Below are 18,809 nucleotides of genomic sequence, written 5' to 3' on the forward strand. Positions count from 1 at the left end.
CCATATTTAAGTTGCTATGGTCACTTAATTTTTCAAGTCACAATCAACCCAAATTTTTTAACATTTAAATAAGGAAGGAAGGAAAGGAAAGAAACAACCCAGAAATACAGCTTACAATTCCAAAACACTAGAAGATAACGGTTTTATAAGGGCAAATATCAAAAGAGATCAATTATAATTTAGAAACGCTTCCACTTATAACTAATTCTCACCAATAAGAGAAAAATAACGATCATTTTCAAATCCGATAAGAGGTTTGCCATCCGACTGGCTTTTCGCGGCGTTGCCAGACCACTGCCGATACGCGCACTCGATAGTTTTCCGCCCGTGCCGATACTCGTGTTTTGGGCCGCTGCTGCCATCACTGGCGCAGACCGTTTTCACGAATATATTTTGTGTTTTGCGAGGAAAAATTGCAGCGAGATTGCGCGCTAATTGGCAGAAAAGGTGTTTTCCGCGACACGGCAGGTGCAAGCGAGTGAAAAACGCGACAGGAGAGAGTTAGGATTGCGTTCCAAGCGAGGCAAAAGCATCGCATCCCCGGCCATCACACATACGCACGGCGAAAAGACGCTGCGCGAGTGTGTGTGTGTTTCCCGTAGACAATCGACTTGCGTGGTGCCGGGTTACATATTTTTATTGGATTTCGGATTTTTAAGTCGACTTCGTGCCCCGAGAAAACCAATGTGCCTGGCCTGAAGTGGGGCCACGAATTGGCGGCAGTGCACCGAATTTCCCGCAGCAGACTCACGAAAACGCAGCCAAGATGATGTTCACGGTAAGCCCATGCGAACGGGGGGCACCCCCCGCACAACCAATCGATAAACGGTTTTCTCACATCACATATTCGCCTCTCTCTCTCCCCCCCTGGGCACATCCATGCCCGTGTCCTACAAACGCTCGCTTTTCCCCCCAAAAATCGTAAATCGTAAATAGGGCACCAACCAGCAGCAGGACACCCGCTTTAGCGACAAGGAGAAGAAGCTGATGAAGCAGATGAAGTTCGGCGATTGCCTCAACAAGCGGGTGGACATGTCCAAGGTGAAGCTGGACGTGCTGCGTCCGTGGATCAGCAAGAAGATCACCGACATCCTGCACATCGAGGACGACGTGGTCGTCGAGTTCGTTTACAATCAGCTGGAGGAGGAGAAGTACCCGTGCCCCAAGAAGATGCAGATCAACATGACGGGCTTCTTGAACGGCAGGAATGCCCGCCAGTTCATGGGCGAGCTCTGGGCCCTGCTCCTCTCCGCCCAGGAGAGCGACTCGGGGATTCCGGCGGAGTTCATACAGCAGAAGAAGGACGAGATACTCAAACGGGAGGAGGAGCAGCGGCAGCGGGACCGCTCGAGATCCCGTTCCCGCTCCCAGCGCGCCAGTTCTAGGCGAGATCGCCCGCGTGACCGATCCAATTCAAAGTCCCGCTCAAGATCCCGCTCGTTGAAGCCGGCCAACAACAACGGTTCGGTTCCCAGTGCAGCTCGGGAGGCGGCCGCCAATGCGGCGGCCAAGATCCGCAAGCGGGGCTCCTCCTCGGCCGCTCGACCCGCCTCCAGGGAGCGGCGCCCCAGCCGGCGGCCGCGTTCGCGCTCTAACCAGCGTTCCCGCTCGCGTACATCCGGCAAAAAGGCGGGCTCGAGGGAGCCCACACCCGCCAAGACTGTTAACGGACGCCACTCGGTGGACAAGTCGCCGGTGCCGCCGGCGTCCAAGGGAAAGTCGCGCTCACGATCGCGGTCTCGATCCCGCTCGCCTCGCAGCCGATCCCGTTCGCCCAGCGCCAAGCGGTCGCGTTCCCGCAGCTCCTCGCGTCGCAGTCGTCGACGAGGACGCTCCAGCAGCATCTCCCTGTCGCCGGAGCGCAACCAGGACCATTTCGAGCATCGGCGCAACAAGAACAGTGTGCAGAACAAGCGCCAGTATCGCAACAATCGCGGGGACTCGGCCAGTTCTATGGAGCGCGGAAACGATCGAGGCAGGCAGTTTGGCGGTGGAGGGGGCAATCGCAGAGGAGGTGGCAGACGCTTCTCTCCCCGCGGACGCAGCCCTATGCGACAGGATAATGGCGGTGGCAATCGATTCCAGCGCTCCAACTCACGACGTAGGTCGAGATCGCGGCGACTGTCACGCTCGCCCATGCGGTACTCTCGCTCCCCAAGACGGTTAGTGGCTTTTGTAGTCCAATAACCTAAGTATTATCTAATGTTATATTGCTCATTTTCTCCAATTAGCTTCAACAATCGTCGCCGCTCGCCCATGATGAATTTTAGAGGCGGTGGACGTGGTGGTGGACGCGGTGGCGGCGGCCACCGCCAGATGTGGCAGCACCGCGGTGGATCTCCGAACTTCCGCGGTGGCGGACGCATCCACTGGCAGGCTAGACATAGTCCTGGAGGCGGTGGACGTGGAGGCGGTGGTGGAATGGGTCGTTTCGACAGACGTCAGTCACCGCAGCAGAATCGCTATAATCGCGACCACCGCCAGTCGCCGATGCAGCACAACCAACCGTTCCGCAAGCAATTCTCGCCGCATCAGGGACCAGGGCGTCGCTTCTCGTCGCCGCAGCAGCGTCGAAATTCGCGAGACCGTCGCCCCAACTCGAGGGAACGGCGCAGCTCGCCCGGTGGCGGTCACATGAATCGGTGGGATAATCCGCCGCCTGCTAGAAATCGGCGATCGTCATCGGGTAGCTCACCAGGTGGCCGCCAGCAGCGTCAGCGCAGCCCCAGTCCGCCAGAGAAGCGCGGTCGCAGCCGCAGTCGCAGCCTGAGTCGTCAAAGAAGCCGCAGCCGCTCAAGTTCACGGCGCAGTCGCAAACGTTATAGCCCAGTTGGTAAGTGATAAAATATCACCTTTAAGATGGGCAATATATAAGTGGTATCCACTCATTTCAGGCCGCTCTTCGGTGGAGTACACTGGCCCGGCAGTAAACACTATTGATCTCTGTCGCGAGGAGCAGCAGCGCAAAGCAGCCAAGCCGGAAACCATCATTGTGCTGTCCCGCACGCCATCTCCGTTCCTTAAGTCCCACGAGCGACAAGCTAAAGTGGCGGCGACGGCACAAAAGTCAGAAACCATCATTGTGCTGGACGAGCCTGCAGCCGTGCGCAGCAGCTACGCCAGTCTGTCCCGCACGCCCTCGCCGTTCCTTAAGCGCCACGAGCGACTAGCTGCTACTAAAGCGGCGCCAAAGAAAACCCGCGACCAGAGTCAGAGCAGCAGCTCGGACAGCAGCGCCGACAGCGATGACAGCGAGGAACCGCCGCGTCGCAAGAAGCAGCCACCGGGAGCAGTGGCGGCCAAGAGAAAGTCGAAGGAGAAGTCGCGTCGCAGCTCGGAGAGTTCATCGAGCAGCGAACAGAGTGACGACGAGGACAACTCCAGTGGGGATGAGAGGCTCAAGAAGAAGCTGCAGCAGCAGAAGGAAAAGGAGAAGGAGGCGGCGGCTCTAAAGGAAAAGGAGAAGGAGCGCGAGAAGGACAAGCGGCGCTCGGACAAGAAAGCCAAGCGGGCGGGAACGTCCAGCGGCGATGAGGAGTCGACGAGCAGCCGCAAGCGTAGCCATAAGAAGACACGTCGCGACGAGGTCGGAGAGGCAGGCAACGGAAACAGCGACTCGGAGGACGAGCATGTGCCCAAGAAGAAGCGCAAGAAGGCCAAGAAGGCGGTGGACTCGAGCGACAGCGACTCCGAGGCATCATCCAAGCGCAAGAAGCATAAGAAACACAAGAAGCACAGCAAGAAGAGCAAGAAGCATAAGAAGCACAAGCGGAAGAGCAGTGCCGGAAAATCGCGGGCGGACAGCAGCTCCCAGGGCAGCAGCGATGATGAGGAGCAGCCGTCGTCGGGGGCGGCCAAGAGGAATGGCAACACAGGCAAGCTGCCGCTACTGCTGCCGGGCGCTTCCGTACCGGGGGTCATCAACGAGGACCTCGAGAAGCAGTTGCGGGAACGAGCCCTCAAGTCGATGAAGAAACTGGACTGAACGACAGACTAAACGCGAGAATGATTGCCCACTTCACTCCCAAAATACTGACCCCCAACTCATCCCCTCATCGAGAATCCCTCGCCCCCAGACAGACGTACGTAGCCATTAAAATAGAAATATACATTTAAACCAACTATACATTCATTAACTGCATACATTGTATTTCTTAAAATGTATTTCACATAACGTTAAGTTCTTTCGCCTAAACAGAAAAGTAGCGACTAAATTAGCGAGCCAACACTAAGCGAATGAATACAGTTTGTATTATGTACAAAAAAATTAAAAACTGAATTAACCATTACAACTATTTAGCCCCGAGTGGTTTTAAATGCATAGATCCCCGTATAAAAGCATTGAAAACACAAAAAGAAAGCAAGGATGACATAAACAAGCGTAATACAGTTTGGCAAATTGTATTGTTGCTGCAGTTTAATTTATAAGTAGGTTTTACAGAATGTAATTAATAATGCCTGAAGCGCGAACTGTGTGTTTGAGGGGCATAACTAAATGAGAAAATAAACACAATTGTAAAATTACCGAAACAACTTATATTTTCAAATCCCGATAAGTTCGACATTTTTTCGTGGCTCGATTGTTCGCCCTCAATGCAGCCGTGTGAAATCTAGTATTTTTTAGTGTGACCAGAAAGCGGGACTACGATAATGTCTTTTGGCATGATTTCAGTTGGGGCATTCATTCAGTATTCAGTATTTTTAAAAATTTTGCAATGCGACGCGTTTGCAATCACCAATTGGATTGAAAGATTTAACTATTTTTTATTATCAAACCAAACTCCAACTCAGCGTAAACATATTTAGAAGCATTTCCATAAGTTTGTATTTGTTGCAGGAGCAACTCATGTACTTACATATGAAAAATAAAACAAAAAAATGTTTATCAATTTGAAAAGGACTTTTTGGAAGAGTGAGGCACAACAAATCTTTAATTTATTTTTCTTTCAATTTCGAATTTAAGAAAGAAGAGTAAAACTCTTTGCGCTTCGTAGAAAATTTATATTGTTCTTTATTCCTGTGAGTTCTTACTTGAAATACAGAACAATTGATATTTATTTGGGACATTAAACTTTAGATAATAGTCGTTTTATAATTTTGGTTCATGGCGATCAATGTTCTAAAACGGAAATTCCAAATTTACAAGGAGTCATCATGTTCCTCATGTGAGAATAAATTAAATAAATTAGTGGTGGATTGGCTCTAATGATAACTTATGTTGTTAAAAATTCATATAAATGCAATTAAAACATTTTTAACGTTATGTTTGCCAAGATGGAATACTTGAGATACAACATAACAGAGCGAAGGATGCAGTAAGAAGTGGAAACATCGATGTTCGCAATCATGCTCAACGTTTTGCTTGAGATCTAGTATTTTATGGTTTCGCCCGGCTAGGTGGCTGGCCACACTGCGCTGGAATAACTTCCTTTTCCTGTTGTATTGCTCGACGGACGGTACGTGTTATTCTTTTTTGAGTTAATTTTCGTGAATTTATTGGGTTTTTATCATGGCAAACCAACGCAGCCACAATTTTTCTGACCACCTCCGGAATCTCCTTTTCCTCCCTTACCCTTTTCGCTGAGTTTCCGCGTTGATGAAACACGTGCCCCTGTGCTAGAAAATTGGGTACCAGTGTAATTTTCACCTCAATCTTCACACTTTTCCGGCTGTATTGCTCGACGGACGGCACGTGTTGTTTCTGAAGATACATTTTTGTCCATTTTCATCATGTTTATAAACATTTGTTGTGAAAGGAAGATGAGAATGGTTATCCGGCATGCAGAAAAAATCATCGGCATTATTTGGGGGGACCGTCTCAGAAAGTTATCCGAAACTGATATTTTATTGTTTCTTTACTTGCAGTGATCGCCCGTACAATATTGTGAATCAAACATGGTGAGTATTTTGAGGAAGAGAAAAGCTGAATAAGTTGGAACCCTGGATGTTCAACTTATTTGCTGGCCATAATCTGCAGTATGGAGAACACTACTAAACCCTAAACTCCTTTTACAGGCGCGTGGCCCCAAGAAGCATTTGAAGCGTTTAGCCGCTCCCAAGGCATGGATGTTGGACAAGCTGGGAGGCGTCTTCGCCCCACGTCCCTCGACCGGTCCCCACAAGCTGCGTGAGTCGCTGCCCCTGCTCATCTTCCTGAGAAACCGCTTGAAGTACGCCCTCAACGGCGCCGAGGTGACCAAAATCGTCATGCAGCGCTTGGTCAAGGTCGACGGAAAGGTCCGCACCGACCCCACCTACCCCGCTGGCTTCATGGGTGAGTTCTGCAGAGGGTTGTCCAAGGCATGGCCTGACCTAATGCTTCTCTTAACCCGTTGTAGATGTCATCACCCTCGAGAAGACCGGTGAGTTCTTCCGTCTGGTCTACGACGTGAAGGGCCGCTTCACCATCCACCGCATCTCCGCCGAGGAGGCCAAGGTGAGTTATTGATGCCCTCTTAGGGAAACTCCTCCAAAAGTGATCTATTTGTTATCGGGAGTGCGTGGTATCCAGCTAAAACTTTGTTTTGTTATGAAAACTTATTAAGTTATCTTACTTTGGGTTATTGATAACTCAGGATTAACCAGAGTTCGTTGCTTATCTCAAAATTAGTTTTATTTCAAAACCAATTATTTGAAACAGAAAGAACTATTCCTTTTTCGTCAGAAAAACAGTGACTTGAATTTATTCATCAAGTGTTTATAGTTCGAGCACTTTAATGTTTAATATTTATAACAAATACATTTCCTGCCAATTTTTAAAATGCTGTTTTTGAAAACCTATACTTAGCTTGGTAAATACAAAGTAATTTATATTAAAGCTTTAGCGAGATGGCTTGAAAGGGCTTTGTCGAAGACTGTTTTGCGTGTAGGATAGTGCGTAAAATGGTTCAAAACGAAGCCCAAAGCAATTTTTGATACGACGGTCTCTGTCTCGGCATTCCACAGTCGTTTCAGTAACTTTTACGTGCAATTACAATAGAATCAATGTGTACAGAATAAGTAAACCAAATTAATAAGGATAGATGTGAGTGGGCTTTGTCGAAGACCGATTTTCGCCTGTTGCCATGTGTTAACTGGTTCAAATCAAAGCCCAAAGCAATTTTTGATACGACGGTCTCTGTCTCGGCATTCCACAGTCGTTTCAGTAACTTTTACGTGCAATTACAAATGGATCAATGTATAAACATATAGGGATATAGGGACATCGACTATTACACCTAAATATTCGTAACATTTTTAAGTAACCCCAACTTTCGTATTCTCCCTTGCAGTACAAGCTGTGCAAGGTCAAGAAGAACCAGCTGGGCGCCAAGGGAGTGCCATTCCTGGTGACACACGACGGTCGCACCATCCGCTACCCGGATCCCCTGATCCACGCCAACGACACCGTGCAGGTCGACATTGCCACCGGCAAGATCACCGACTACATCAAGTTCGATTCCGGTAAGGAAAAGCTATCCATGAGCGATTTTCATTGGCTGGTTCGAAGACCACAAAACGTTTGTCAAAGTTGCGTGGTTCAAAAACAAAAAGCCAAGAGCATTTTTTGTCACGACGGTCTCTGATTCGGCAATCCACAGTCGTTCCAGTAACTTTACGTGCAATGACAGTCGTTTAAAATCAATTTATTAGTTTGATGACAACTAACAAACGTTTTTTTCGCTCCACAGGCAACCTCTGCATGATCACCGGAGGCAGGAATTTGGGACGTGTCGGCACCGTTGTCAACCGCGAGCGTCACCCCGGATCCTTCGACATTGTGCACATTAAGGACTCCCAGGGCCATGTGTTCGCCACCCGTTTGACCAACGTGTTCATCATTGGCAAGGGCAACAAGCCCTACATCTCCCTGCCCAAGGGCAAGGGTGTCAAGCTGAGCATCTCGGAGGAGCGCGACAAGCGTCTGGCCGCCAAGACCCACTAAGAACCCAGGAGTTTAAGGATTTTTACCTTTTAGCATAACACTCTGTACGTTAAGCTACGGAATTACAAGCCAAGAACGTAACGCATGTGTTTTCCTTTGCAAGAGGTAGACTGAATCTGGGATTAACTGACAGTAGGTAATATTAGTGTTTGCAAATGATTGAAGAGCAAAAGAAAAACATGGTTTTGTGATATAAAAAGAACTTGATTTTTGTTTTAAGCACCTTGGAAAGGCGTGAATTAATTTAAGGTTTGAATAGATTATTTTATTTTCAGTTTAGCTAAAAGAGCTACAGGCTACACGTCGAAGTGATTTTAAAAAATTATTTTTGGAAAGCCTAAAAATGGATTTTTTAAGTTCGGCATTTAAAATGAATGGGATTTTGACGAGAAAAGGGACTTTGAATTTCTATCTAGGATGGCTAATTCAATTTTAGTAAGGTTAATTTTTCTTCACCCTATTTTTCTATAAACCTATAAAACCTTGATATGTATTATTTTAAATACTAATTTAAATTGCTAAAAAAAAGTAATCTAAATTTCCAATAAGAAAGGTTACTCCACCACAAGGTAGGGGTTAAGCTAACCCCCTTGCGGTGCATGGGGGCCAGAGTTGGCGCCCAATTAATCGATAGCCCGCCCCCAGCATCGATAGAACGCGCGCCACGAAAGCTCCGGTCACACTGCTCCCTGCTGCTGCAGAATTATCATTGTATTTTGTGTGGTGAAAGGCTTTGTGCGCTGACATTGTGCGTCCACGGAACCGAACTCGCTGCGAAGTAAGTACCAGGTAATCCCGGTTTTGCATTCCTTGGTCGGGCGGAAGCCCTAGAGGAGCCCCCGCCCCCCGGGGCAAATCATATGCGAAGAAGAAAACACGTAAATGTTGCCCACCCATACACCGATGCACCGCGCACTGACACACACGGATGGTACACACACACGCGCGAACATCATATGTTGATAAGTTGGCGACAACAACAACAACCACAGCGACGGCGACGACGGGGAAAACAAAAACAACACTGCTTGTGAATCATTTGTAGGGATTTGTCTGTTTGCTCGAGAGTGGTATTAAATGTCGGCCTATTTTCCAAGCGCCCGCTTTGAGCTCACAGAGATATGCACTTACAGATATGTCCCAGGCCTTGAACAACCCAGGAGGAGGAGGCGGCGGCGGAGGCCCCCACCGGGACTATGGAGCCATGGCGGATTCCACGCCCGAGGTGAGCTTTGCGGCAGCCGGCGGGTCGTCTGGGTTCAGCCCCACGGAGTTCATGTCCCTCAGCGAGGACATCGGGCACAACATCACTGCGATCCACAGCAGCACCAAGCAGCTGGAGAAGCAGCTGAAGCTCATCGGCACACCAAAGGACTTGCCTAATCTGCGCGAGAAGGTGCACGCCATCAACACGAAGTGCAATGCCCGGGTGCAGACCACCAGCCAGGACCTACAGCGGATGCAGGCGGTCGTGCGCCACGGAGATCGCCAGCAGAAGCTGCAGCTGGAGAAGCTCACGCGCGAGTTCCACGGCGTCGTCGAGAAGTACTCCAACCTGCAGCGCCGCATCTCTTCGGCCATGCGACAGACCCTGCAGCAGGCCCAGCACTTCGCCGACCAGGATGTGGAGGCCAACGCCCGTTCGGAGCTGCTGCAGCAACAGCGCCTGGAGCAGGCAAATCTGCAGCAGGAGCACGACATGCTCGACGAGCGCCGGCGACAGGTCGAGCAGATTGAGTCGGACATCATCGATGTCAACCAGATCATGACCAAGCTGAGTGGCCTGGTGCACGATCAGGGCCAGCAGATGGGTGAGTAACCTCTGAAAGCATGCGAAACCCTTCCTCTAAGGGGGTCTCGCAAAACCACAGGTTGAAAACCACAAACCGTAATTAAAGTTCTCAATTTACGATACTTCATGGAGCCACAGTAATGCAACAAGGTGAAAATGGAGAAATCCGTTGGCGCAACAGAATATCCAGAGCTTATCAGTTGTTTCTAACTTACTTTTATCAGGCTTTACTTGCAATCCACAATGACTTGTCGCAGATAGAAATTATGACTCATTATCTGTGATTTTATATGAATACTTTGCTACTAATGATACGAATAATTCCCTTCTTTATGAAATATTCATTAATACAATTTGTATTATAAAAATCATGCCACAACCCTTATCTTTATTGATACTCGAAAAGTTTAACTTCGTTTCCTGTTTATTGGCTTCTCTTGAACTTTTTTTCCAGCCGTCAATATGTTGTGGCTAACAATTACTTCGTTTGTTTCATAAATAAGCACAGGCTGATAAGCACTGATAAGCATTAAAGAAAGAAGACACAAATTGGGTTATTTGAAAACAAGATAGTAGACTGGCTTGGCTTTAATTAATATAAATATTGAGGAATGTTTGTTTATCATTTTCTAATCGGATCCTATTTCTCCGCAGACTTCATCGAGAACAGTATTGAGCAGACGGCCGCCAACGTGGAGGATGGCACCTCGCAGCTGGCCAAGGCGGCCAGGAGTCGCCAGAGCTACCGGCGCAAGATCTTGATACTCCTGGTGATCGCTGTGATAATAGGTTTAATCGTAACTGGCGTTATCGTTGCCAAACTGAACAGTTAATTGTTTTATTTGTACACCCACATTCTACACACGCAAACATACACACCCACACACAACACATGCTAGGTTTTTGTAAAACGATTTTTATAAGAAACAAAATATTCGATCGTTGAGAACTCTGTTTAATCACCAAGTGAGCAAAGACAACAAAATGTAGAGGAAAATCTAAACAACAAAAAATAAACAAATACCATATTTATAAATAAATATATACATACGTAAACAAGGATACTGCATCCCACTTAACTTGCATATAAACAATATTCAACGCTTTTAAATGTTAATGATTTCTTGTTAAATCGATTATCGCGAACAATTTAAGTTTTGCATTGAGATTTGTAAAATTTTTGTGTTTAGTTTAAAGCAAGCGAGGGGGGAGCGCTGAAGCAGAATATGACTTCAGAAATCCCTTAAATATATGTTGAATACTTCAAGTTACAAATAAGTGAGCCAGCAATCGAAAATAAAACTAAACCGAACCAAAGAAGTCTTTTGAAAAGCGCGCCCATTGGCGGAGCAGGTTGGCAGCCCACCACAGCCGATAGGTAAGCTATCGATGGGTATAGTCGGAAGAGGGTCACACTCAGCCAAAACCAAAACAACGTGCTGCTGCGGAATATAGAATATATTATTATTTATTTTCCTGATTAGCAAAGGACTTTAAAGATGCCGCAAGGAAAGTTCAAGAAGGCAAAGCTGCCCGCTTCCATACAGAAAAAGAAAAACCAAAAGCAAGCCGCCTTCACCCGCCGTTCCAGTGAGTCTCAACAAGTTGTTTTATTAGACCATGAACCTAGTAATTATTATGCATATCTTTTAGATGCCCCCATTCAGGCGAAGAAGGCCAAGTTCAACGAGACCCAGAAGATCAAGTCCGTCATCTCCAAGTCGGTGAACAAGAGTGTCGAAAGCGAGCTGCGATCCCGCGCCCACGAGGGCTACATCCAGCTGAGCAAGGCGCAGGAGGCGGTGGCCAAGCACCACGCCTCCCAGGCGAAGGCGGCTGCGGCGGCCAGCACCTCCAAGTCCACAGAATAGTTTACTTTACGCCTAAGCCCATTGTTGATAACCCAAGGACCTGCATATTTGATAGTAAAACCATTTTAAACCGACTACAATGTTGCAGTTCATATGGAAGTAGGAGAAAGAGAGGTTTGATATCCAAAAGACTGTTAGAAACCTTTAAAACTATATCCACCAACGTATGAGGGCTTGTTATTCTTAACTTGTAGCCTTGTCAATGGATCAGGACCTTAACACACAAGTGCCATTTTGTGTTCTTATAACTAACTACTATACATTCATAATTTGTGCTGCATCAGAACATTTTAAATTGTAGCTCTATATAAAAGGTTGATTCGGGTAATACTGAAAGATCTATACGTTTCATCGTAAAATTGTTTTAAATTAATTAGATTAGATAGCCAAAGGACTATTTTAAAGTGATAGATCTATGTGTCCATAGCAATAATACATAGAAGGTTCACAAGGAAATGTTTATTCTCTATTGAAACCAGAAGCAATTATTATGTCTTGTCAAAAATATAACAGTCAAACCCTTGACATTTAAAAAACGTTTCTTGGTGAAAAATATATATTAAATTACTACCTTCACCTTCAAGGAAAAGTTGACATTTTCATCAAGACTCTGCCTAACCAGCGAAAAATATTTAACATCATTAAGTTTTCTTGTTGGCCGCTTTGAATTTGCCCCTGTGTTGTCTCAAGGGCTCGTTGAACAAGCCCTACACTGCTAACTTTGACGTTTGCCCAATTTATGACCGGACCTTTGGCCGCGCTCTTGGCACAACTTCGACATTCAGCTTCCTACTTATCACAATCAGTTTGTTTAATTATAAAAATAGTTGGCGAACAAAGTTTGCTGCGCTGACATTTATTGGACCATTCGCTGCGGCTCCGCCCGCCCAGAATTCCGTAATTCCGCTCCTTTAACGACAGCTATTCATGACAAACTTTTTTGGCATTGGCAGCTTTGACGAAGTGAAAAGGAAAAAGTGCAACTAACAATTTCTATTTAATTTTCGCAACGTTTCGTTTCGTTTGCTATGCAAATTCTGCCCGCTTTTGATGTGCTTTTAATTAGCCAGCACATCCCGCACTCACATGCAGCCGGAAAAATCCACAGCCAATTGCTTGTTTTTGTTCTGTTTTTTTCCTTTGTGCCCCCTCACCTTTTCATATCAAGCACTTTGATTCCGCGCTTTTCAATCGCATGCAAATGAGCCGCGCCCCCGCCCTCGCCCGTCCAGGTGAAGAGCAGGTGACAGGATCCCCGGGTGCTGGCTCGTTAGTCGTTTTTTGAGCGTTTTGCGTTTTTAGTTTAGCACCAGAATTGAAGTGCTCCCAGCATGCAAATGCATTTTGGCACTCAGCCTGCAATTGGGAGGATAGACCTTTTCGGATATGCAGTTTTAGCAACGGAAGGAAGCAGTTGATAGCAGGCATTCGGAACTTTTTGACACCTATCCCGGCACACTTTCCACTTTTGGGGAGTTTAGAATGTGCTATGGAACTGGTCTGTCTTGTGTTAAAGTTTTTAATGAATCGGTAATTTATAAAACATATACATTAAGACATTATCGTTGGAATCACTTTTCAGACTGTACGTTCTAAAAATATATATTTTTGAATTTATAGGAATTCTTTATGAACAAAAATAGTACAAGAAATATACATATTTGAAAATATCAAAAAATGGTCCTAATTATTTCGGTTAGACAAATTTAATTTTTTTTAAATATTAGTTATTAAAATTATTATTCAAAGTTTTAATTATATATATGTATATCTGTACATATATCTATTTTATTTTCTAAAACCCTTTATAAATAGTGATAAAAATAAGAAATTGTTTTAAGAACATAAAGAAAATCTCGAAAAGTTTTACCATGTCTCACTCACATAAGGTTTTAATTTGAAAACATACCTTAACTTATATTTTTCTGTATCTTAGAGCATTCAAATAAATACCTAACATGCTATCTCAGAAATGCCACAAACTTTTTTGGCTCTTAGCCCGGCGTTTCACTTGATTAACAGTCAATCTTTTCGCACACCCCAATTAGAAAATGAATTGCCAATGGCAGGGACACTTGGAAATTCATACGAGCCAAAAAGCTTTTAAAAACGCAACCATTTCAACTTTAAGCCTGTCCTGTAGTCCGTGCTACCCACATCAAAGTGATTGTTTTATGCACCCTCGTTGGCATTTCATTTTATGGCTTACTTAATTGAGCATTGCATTTTGACCGCATTTGGCAGAAATTGATTGATTTGCCTCTGCACTCATCCATCCGACCATTCGACCCCCCAATCACCCGCCGTTTCCCCAGCCCACGGGGCTTAACTCAGTCCATTTAATTAAAATATTTCGAACAAAAGGATCGGACACCTTTCACACACTCCCGCACTCACAAAGGATAAAAAGCAGTGTCCAGAGCGGAAATCACACGGCCCAGCATCCTTTTTCCATTTTCCATCATTTAAATGATGCGTTGCTGTTTGCCTTTGCGTTTGCTGGCTGCCTTCAGTCGGTCGGCGACCTATTTGAATAGCGACGTGTGTCCCACTGTCGGACATTCCAGGTAGCCGCTGCAACGGCCGGCAGTTTTCTATGCACTCGGAAAAATATTTACTTCTTTTCTATGATTTTAATATAAATCAAGTACTTGTTGATGCTATTTTAAGGATTTGTATATCTTTCTTAAGCCAGATTTTCCAGAAATCGCTGCCAAATGAATGTTAATAATTAGCTAGTTTTTATTGTCTTGAATCCAAAACTGGATATATTTTTATATATTTTTAAGTTCTAGTTTAAATAAAAATCCAGTAAAATAAATTATTTAAAAATAAATGTTGGTTGGAAGATTTGTTTCGGTATCTGTCATTAAAGCTGTCATTATACTTTTTAATTTATTTTAAATTGCATTCTTCAAGAAAAAATAGATTTTGTTCAACCGTTCAATATAAAAAAGTAAAAATTAATACAAATGGAAAATTGAATTTTGAAAATATTTTTATTAGTTCTGAAAGAGATCAGCCCCTTTTTTAGAGTGCACGGAGCGTGGACCGCGGCTACCTGGTTACCTGGTCAGCCCATCCGCCGTCTCATTGTGTGCGGGGCGCGCATGTAAATTTGTCCAACTGCAATGGCAAACACTTGAAAAGCGAGCGACGGAGGCCCACTGCTGGCGGCCACCTGCGGCATTCCACACCAGACCCTGTCCATGCCAAAGACCCATTCCGCTCGAATCCGCTTTCATGATTTTTGTTTTTGCATACAATCGAACGCTTTGGTTCCTGGTTCGAGTCTATGTCCTGTCCGTCCCTCGGCGAATTCTGATTTATATGATGAATGACAATGAGCAGGGTTTTGTCTATTATTTCGTTGGGGTGTATTAAGTATTCCGCTTTTTGGTTTTTTACACCTTTCAAAGAGGGATTATTCCTATAAAGAATAGGCCAGGATTAAGGGGAAGTTTTGGCCACATTTTTGGTAGTTAATCCAGAGGACATTTTCACATTTCATATACTTTTTTTAAAAAGGGACCCTAAATAGTGGGCTTAAAGGAATATATAATCTATTTCTTATAAATACAATATAGAGTGTAAAATAGAGAAGGAAGTTCTCTAAAAATAACGATTTAAATGATGTAATATATATCCTTAAAATAATGGATTGATTAAAAATATATCTCATAAACACTATAAAATATCTTAAATGAAAAGGATTGCCTAAGGATTTGCCTAGTACCACGACTAATCTTGAGCTACAAGTAATTCGCTTCGGCACATGATTTCATTCAGATTCTTCTCCATTGCTCTATCTTCCCTATCATTTGTGCCGCTCCTACAAATTCCATTGCTCACATATACCTGTTCCTTCGATATCGCACCGCATTATTAATGAACCACTTCCAATACCTTTACCAAATTACACACCTCTGCCCTTGGGAGAGCCCGGAGGAGAAGGGCAGGCAACGAAATTCACCTGTCCACACGGATTTCTAACTTTTAATACATAAATTAAGGCTTAAGGCCGAAATGCAGGGGCAGCAGGCACAAAAACACAAAGCCATCCACGGCATTAAAAAGATAAAGACCTGCCCAGCCATTGAGATATTCCACCTGCAGTCGCGTCGCATATCCCCAGTCCCAGATCAACAACGTATAATAATCCCATCAGCATTTTTGGATACGCTTTGCAAATGAATTGTAGAGCGGTGGCCCGGCATTCCCGGCCAAACCGGACTGGGAGCGTGGATAATAATAATGTGGAACCGAAAATGAGCTCGGACCGCTGACGACTGCGAAGGTTCTGCATTTGCACCTGCATCGGATCGGAACTTTGATGGGCCTGGCGCGGCTATAATTAAATTGGACTTGTGGATACAATTTGATATCCTCGCCGATGTGCTCCATAAAGCATATGAGCTCACGAAGATTGCATAATGGTTTCGTTATTAAATGACTTTCATTTCCATTTTGAAGGGTTTTGGGCGGAGGGAGCTGTGGTGAGAATTTCCCTGTTAAGAGCAGCAATTTCGGCGGAATACCCTAAAAAGAGAGTCGCATGGGCTGACTATCTTTCAGTTTTTGGGGAAATGCTTGTTTATCTGGTTGTATTATGCCCCTAATATGCTTGGAATGACTATGTGTAAATATAATTAAATGCAAAAGTATAGAGATAAACCGTTCTTAAGGGCTGCTTAACGAACCAAATCTAACGAAGCTACTCTACTCTCCTCTTAACAATATAGAAAAATTAAATAAAAATGTTGAGTACCAATAATTCGCCCTTTTTTTATTTAAGACATACGTTAATCAAAACTTTATAAATTTCAAACTTAATATATAATTACATTCAACACCTTTTTAGTTTACTATTTTGATTATAAGAAATGCCATTAAAACAAAATCTGTATAAATCAAAAGCCTTTAGCTATATTCAAATTCATTTAAGTCTGTCCTACGTTTTTAACACGGATTTAATAAAACACGACCTGGGGCCACTTTTTTCATCAAATTCAGTTATCATTTTCCAAATCATTTCCCCCGAACATTATTCGCCAACTAAAAAATTAATGCACCGGGAAGCATTTCACTTCCGCTTAACGCAAATGAAAAAGGAATATTCCCAAAAAAAGGAACCCAAAACCTTTATCAAAAAGAAAAGACAGCAAGGAAAGCCGGAGCGAAAAAATCTGTTTTTAAAAGGCGCACCAGCAAGCGGATGTAAATGCGCCCAGCTGCATGCCAAAAACTGCAATTGTCATCAATACGGCCGGCATTCGGGCGGTGCACAAAGCCAATTCATAAAACAAAGGCGAGAGCGAAAAGTGAATTTCAATAACGGATGTAAATAAACCACATGAGATCGATTACCTCCCCAGCGTGCGGGTGAGGTGAGTCCTGCTGTCAGGATAACAGATGCAGGACGCAGGAAGGCACCGACTGCAGGTACGGCTCCCTCCTCCGCACAGCAAAAAGCTTCCTCCATATCGGCGGACTGTGAGCGGGAGGATGACACAAAGAATCATAGCGCTCGAAAAAAGCACAAGCCAGAAACATCTGTCCCTTCCTCGGAGGATAAGAAAAAACCCAGCAGTTTTAAATTTACTTACGTCGGCACGAGGAGAAGGCGACGACACATAAGATGCACAGCCAAGGAAGTAAGGCAGCAGACCTGGTTATTAAAATAAAAAATATATATATCAAAAGTATATTAATTCTACTAGAAAAATCACGTTGATGTAATTGCTTGTCCGTGTACATTGGCAACAATTTTATTTTATTCTGCCATTAGCCTTAAAAATATTTTCATACCTAAAATTATTTTTTTAAATTCTAACAGCATAGACATTAACAGACATTAACAGACATAAACAGAAACATTAACACTACCTGTGAAGAGAACTTGTAAATTATAAAAGAAGATAATATTTTATTTCGACAAAACGCATATATCCAGTAACTTACTGTTTTATTTTTTTGTCCCCAAATGGACATAAAATGTATATAAAATACTTTTGTTATTTTTAAAAAAATACCCAAAATGTATGTACACTATTTCTTCCATTCATTCCTCTTTTTAGTAAGATAATATCCATAGTAACATTTCGATGTGAGGAAAAGACATTAATATTTAACTGCGATTTACTTCATCCGAATCCAGTAAAGGGTAATACATTTTGTAGTTATGCAAAAACATCTGTCTGCCTTCCAAGGAATACGAAAAAATGCGAAGTTTAAAGTTTAAAATATGCTGCAGTCGGCAGGCGATGAAGGAGGCAGAGGAGCAGATACACTCGCGACGAGGAAGGAGCCGCAGGCCGCGGTCATCAGAAACAAAAGCCCATTAAGGTGTAGCACCTGGACCGAAGATCACCTTGGCTGGCGAGTCCCTCGAGGGGGTCGGGGATTTCGGACAGGCGTGGAGCCGGGCTGAGAGTCCCTTAAATGTGTCGATATTATTACGGTAAACAGTCTGATGCATTTTAAATTCAATTTTAAACTCATCCTGCACTCTCTAATTGGACCCTTTGCGAAAGCGGATCCCGGCGAGTAACAATAATGAGGCTTGTCATCAGGCCAAGCGATTCCCGGCTGAATGGGGCTTATTGAAAATCCATCAAAATGTTAAATCTTCCCTCGCCAGGGGTAAGTGCTTAAACGGATGCTTATTACAGGGTAGGCAGCGGTGACCCACAAAGTGTGCGATATTACTAAGCAAATATACTTTGGTGGGGGTAGGGATTAAAGATGAAAATCCATTAAGGAAATGAAAGCTGTGGGGGAAAACACTCGCGGGCTTTTATTAGGGTTAAATAAGACAGGAAAAGATATTAATTCTGTGGGAAAAAGTTAACTTATACATATAAAGATGAAAGAAGCCTTTCGTAATGCAATTTATAACAGGGCTGAATGTTGTATTGTTATCCTTCCTGTATCTTGTAATCCATCTAGTTAGGTTATATGTATGTGGTAATTGGTGTTCTAAGATAATTCATATATTCTGCACTTAAATGGTTTCCCTATTAGAATACGTATCATAAAAATGCCATGTAATGTGTGAAAAAATGCAGCCCTATAAAGGACCTTGAAAATAAGAATAGTCCAATCAAAATAGGTCCTTTGATCTCCTCTTTGGATCACTGCAAGCCAATTTCAGCTGCTGGCAAACAAACAATTCCAAAGTCATCCGAGGGTCATTGTAATGGAATTACCCGGTTCCAAAGAG

At 44.2% G+C, this 18,809-nt stretch overlaps 4 protein-coding genes and 3 non-coding genes across 9 annotated transcripts; all 7 read left to right on the forward strand.

The window, feature by feature from the left end:
- The first annotated feature begins 329 nt into the window (after positions 1-329).
- On the forward strand, positions 330-4,524 carry LOC108028623 (serine/arginine repetitive matrix protein 1). The gene is made up of 4 exons (XM_017100543.3): positions 330-778; positions 937-2,162; positions 2,232-2,833; positions 2,895-4,524. Exons 1-4 carry the CDS (start codon positions 767-769, stop codon positions 3,983-3,985), a joined length of 2,931 nt encoding a protein of 976 aa, XP_016956032.1. The 5' UTR covers positions 330-766; the 3' UTR covers positions 3,986-4,524.
- An 845-nt stretch (positions 4,525-5,369) lies between these two features.
- LOC108028598 (40S ribosomal protein S4) lies at positions 5,370-8,005 on the forward strand. The gene is made up of 6 exons (XM_017100515.3): positions 5,370-5,456; positions 5,866-5,898; positions 6,016-6,274; positions 6,339-6,436; positions 7,272-7,443; positions 7,671-8,005. The coding sequence occupies exons 2-6, from the start codon at positions 5,896-5,898 to the stop codon at positions 7,922-7,924; spliced, it is 786 nt and encodes a 261-aa protein (XP_016956004.1). The 5' UTR covers positions 5,370-5,456; positions 5,866-5,895; the 3' UTR covers positions 7,925-8,005.
- On the forward strand, positions 6,836-6,978 carry LOC122819087 (small nucleolar RNA psi28S-3327). The gene has a single exon (XR_006368538.1). It is a non-coding gene; the product is annotated as a small nucleolar RNA psi28S-3327 (small nucleolar RNA).
- Positions 7,027-7,169, forward strand: LOC122819086 (small nucleolar RNA psi28S-3327). Its single transcript, XR_006368537.1, has one exon. It is a non-coding gene; the product is annotated as a small nucleolar RNA psi28S-3327 (small nucleolar RNA).
- LOC122819088 (small nucleolar RNA psi28S-3327) lies at positions 7,472-7,612 on the forward strand. The gene has a single exon (XR_006368539.1). It is a non-coding gene; the product is annotated as a small nucleolar RNA psi28S-3327 (small nucleolar RNA).
- A 562-nt stretch (positions 8,006-8,567) lies between the features above and the next one.
- On the forward strand, positions 8,568-10,812 carry LOC108028596 (syntaxin-12). 3 transcript variants are annotated; one of them, XM_017100513.3, is made up of 3 exons: positions 8,568-8,713; positions 9,058-9,735; positions 10,371-10,812. In XM_017100513.3, the coding sequence occupies exons 2-3, from the start codon at positions 9,060-9,062 to the stop codon at positions 10,547-10,549; spliced, it is 855 nt and encodes a 284-aa protein (XP_016956002.1). In that variant the 5' UTR covers positions 8,568-8,713; positions 9,058-9,059; the 3' UTR covers positions 10,550-10,812. The 3 variants fall into 3 exon arrangements, with proteins under 3 accessions (XP_016956002.1, XP_016956000.1, XP_016956001.1); XM_017100511.3 differs by having other exon boundaries at positions 8,589-8,702; XM_017100512.3 differs by having other exon boundaries at positions 8,604-8,994.
- A 294-nt stretch (positions 10,813-11,106) lies between these two features.
- On the forward strand, positions 11,107-11,661 carry LOC108028599 (uncharacterized). Its single transcript, XM_017100517.3, has 2 exons — positions 11,107-11,306; positions 11,370-11,661. The coding sequence occupies exons 1-2, from the start codon at positions 11,216-11,218 to the stop codon at positions 11,585-11,587; spliced, it is 309 nt and encodes a 102-aa protein (XP_016956006.1). The 5' UTR covers positions 11,107-11,215; the 3' UTR covers positions 11,588-11,661.
- The last annotated feature ends 7,148 nt before the right edge of the window (positions 11,662-18,809 follow it).

The sequence above is a fragment of the Drosophila biarmipes genome, chromosome 3L (genome assembly GCF_025231255.1).
Source record: "Drosophila biarmipes strain raj3 chromosome 3L, RU_DBia_V1.1, whole genome shotgun sequence".
NCBI classification, from domain to species: domain Eukaryota; kingdom Metazoa; phylum Arthropoda; class Insecta; order Diptera; family Drosophilidae; genus Drosophila; species Drosophila biarmipes.

Coding starts and splice junctions, on each gene's coding strand:
- LOC108028596 (XM_017100513.3), top strand. CDS start 9,060: ATGTCCCAGGCCTTGAACAACCCAGGAGGAGGAGGCGGCGGCGGAGGC. Junction 9,736..10,370: donor CGATCAGGGCCAGCAGATGG/GTGAGTAACCTC, acceptor ATTTCTCCGCAG/ACTTCATCGAGAACAGTATT.
- LOC108028623 (XM_017100543.3), top strand. Junction 2,163..2,231: donor TACTCTCGCTCCCCAAGACG/GTTAGTGGCTTT, acceptor TTCTCCAATTAG/CTTCAACAATCGTCGCCGCT. Junction 2,834..2,894: donor CAAACGTTATAGCCCAGTTG/GTAAGTGATAAA, acceptor CACTCATTTCAG/GCCGCTCTTCGGTGGAGTAC.
- LOC108028598 (XM_017100515.3), top strand. Junction 6,275..6,338: donor CTACCCCGCTGGCTTCATGG/GTGAGTTCTGCA, acceptor AACCCGTTGTAG/ATGTCATCACCCTCGAGAAG. Junction 6,437..7,271: donor TCTCCGCCGAGGAGGCCAAG/GTGAGTTATTGA, acceptor TCTCCCTTGCAG/TACAAGCTGTGCAAGGTCAA.
- LOC108028599 (XM_017100517.3), top strand. CDS start 11,216: ATGCCGCAAGGAAAGTTCAAGAAGGCAAAGCTGCCCGCTTCCATACAG. Junction 11,307..11,369: donor CGCCTTCACCCGCCGTTCCA/GTGAGTCTCAAC, acceptor CATATCTTTTAG/ATGCCCCCATTCAGGCGAAG.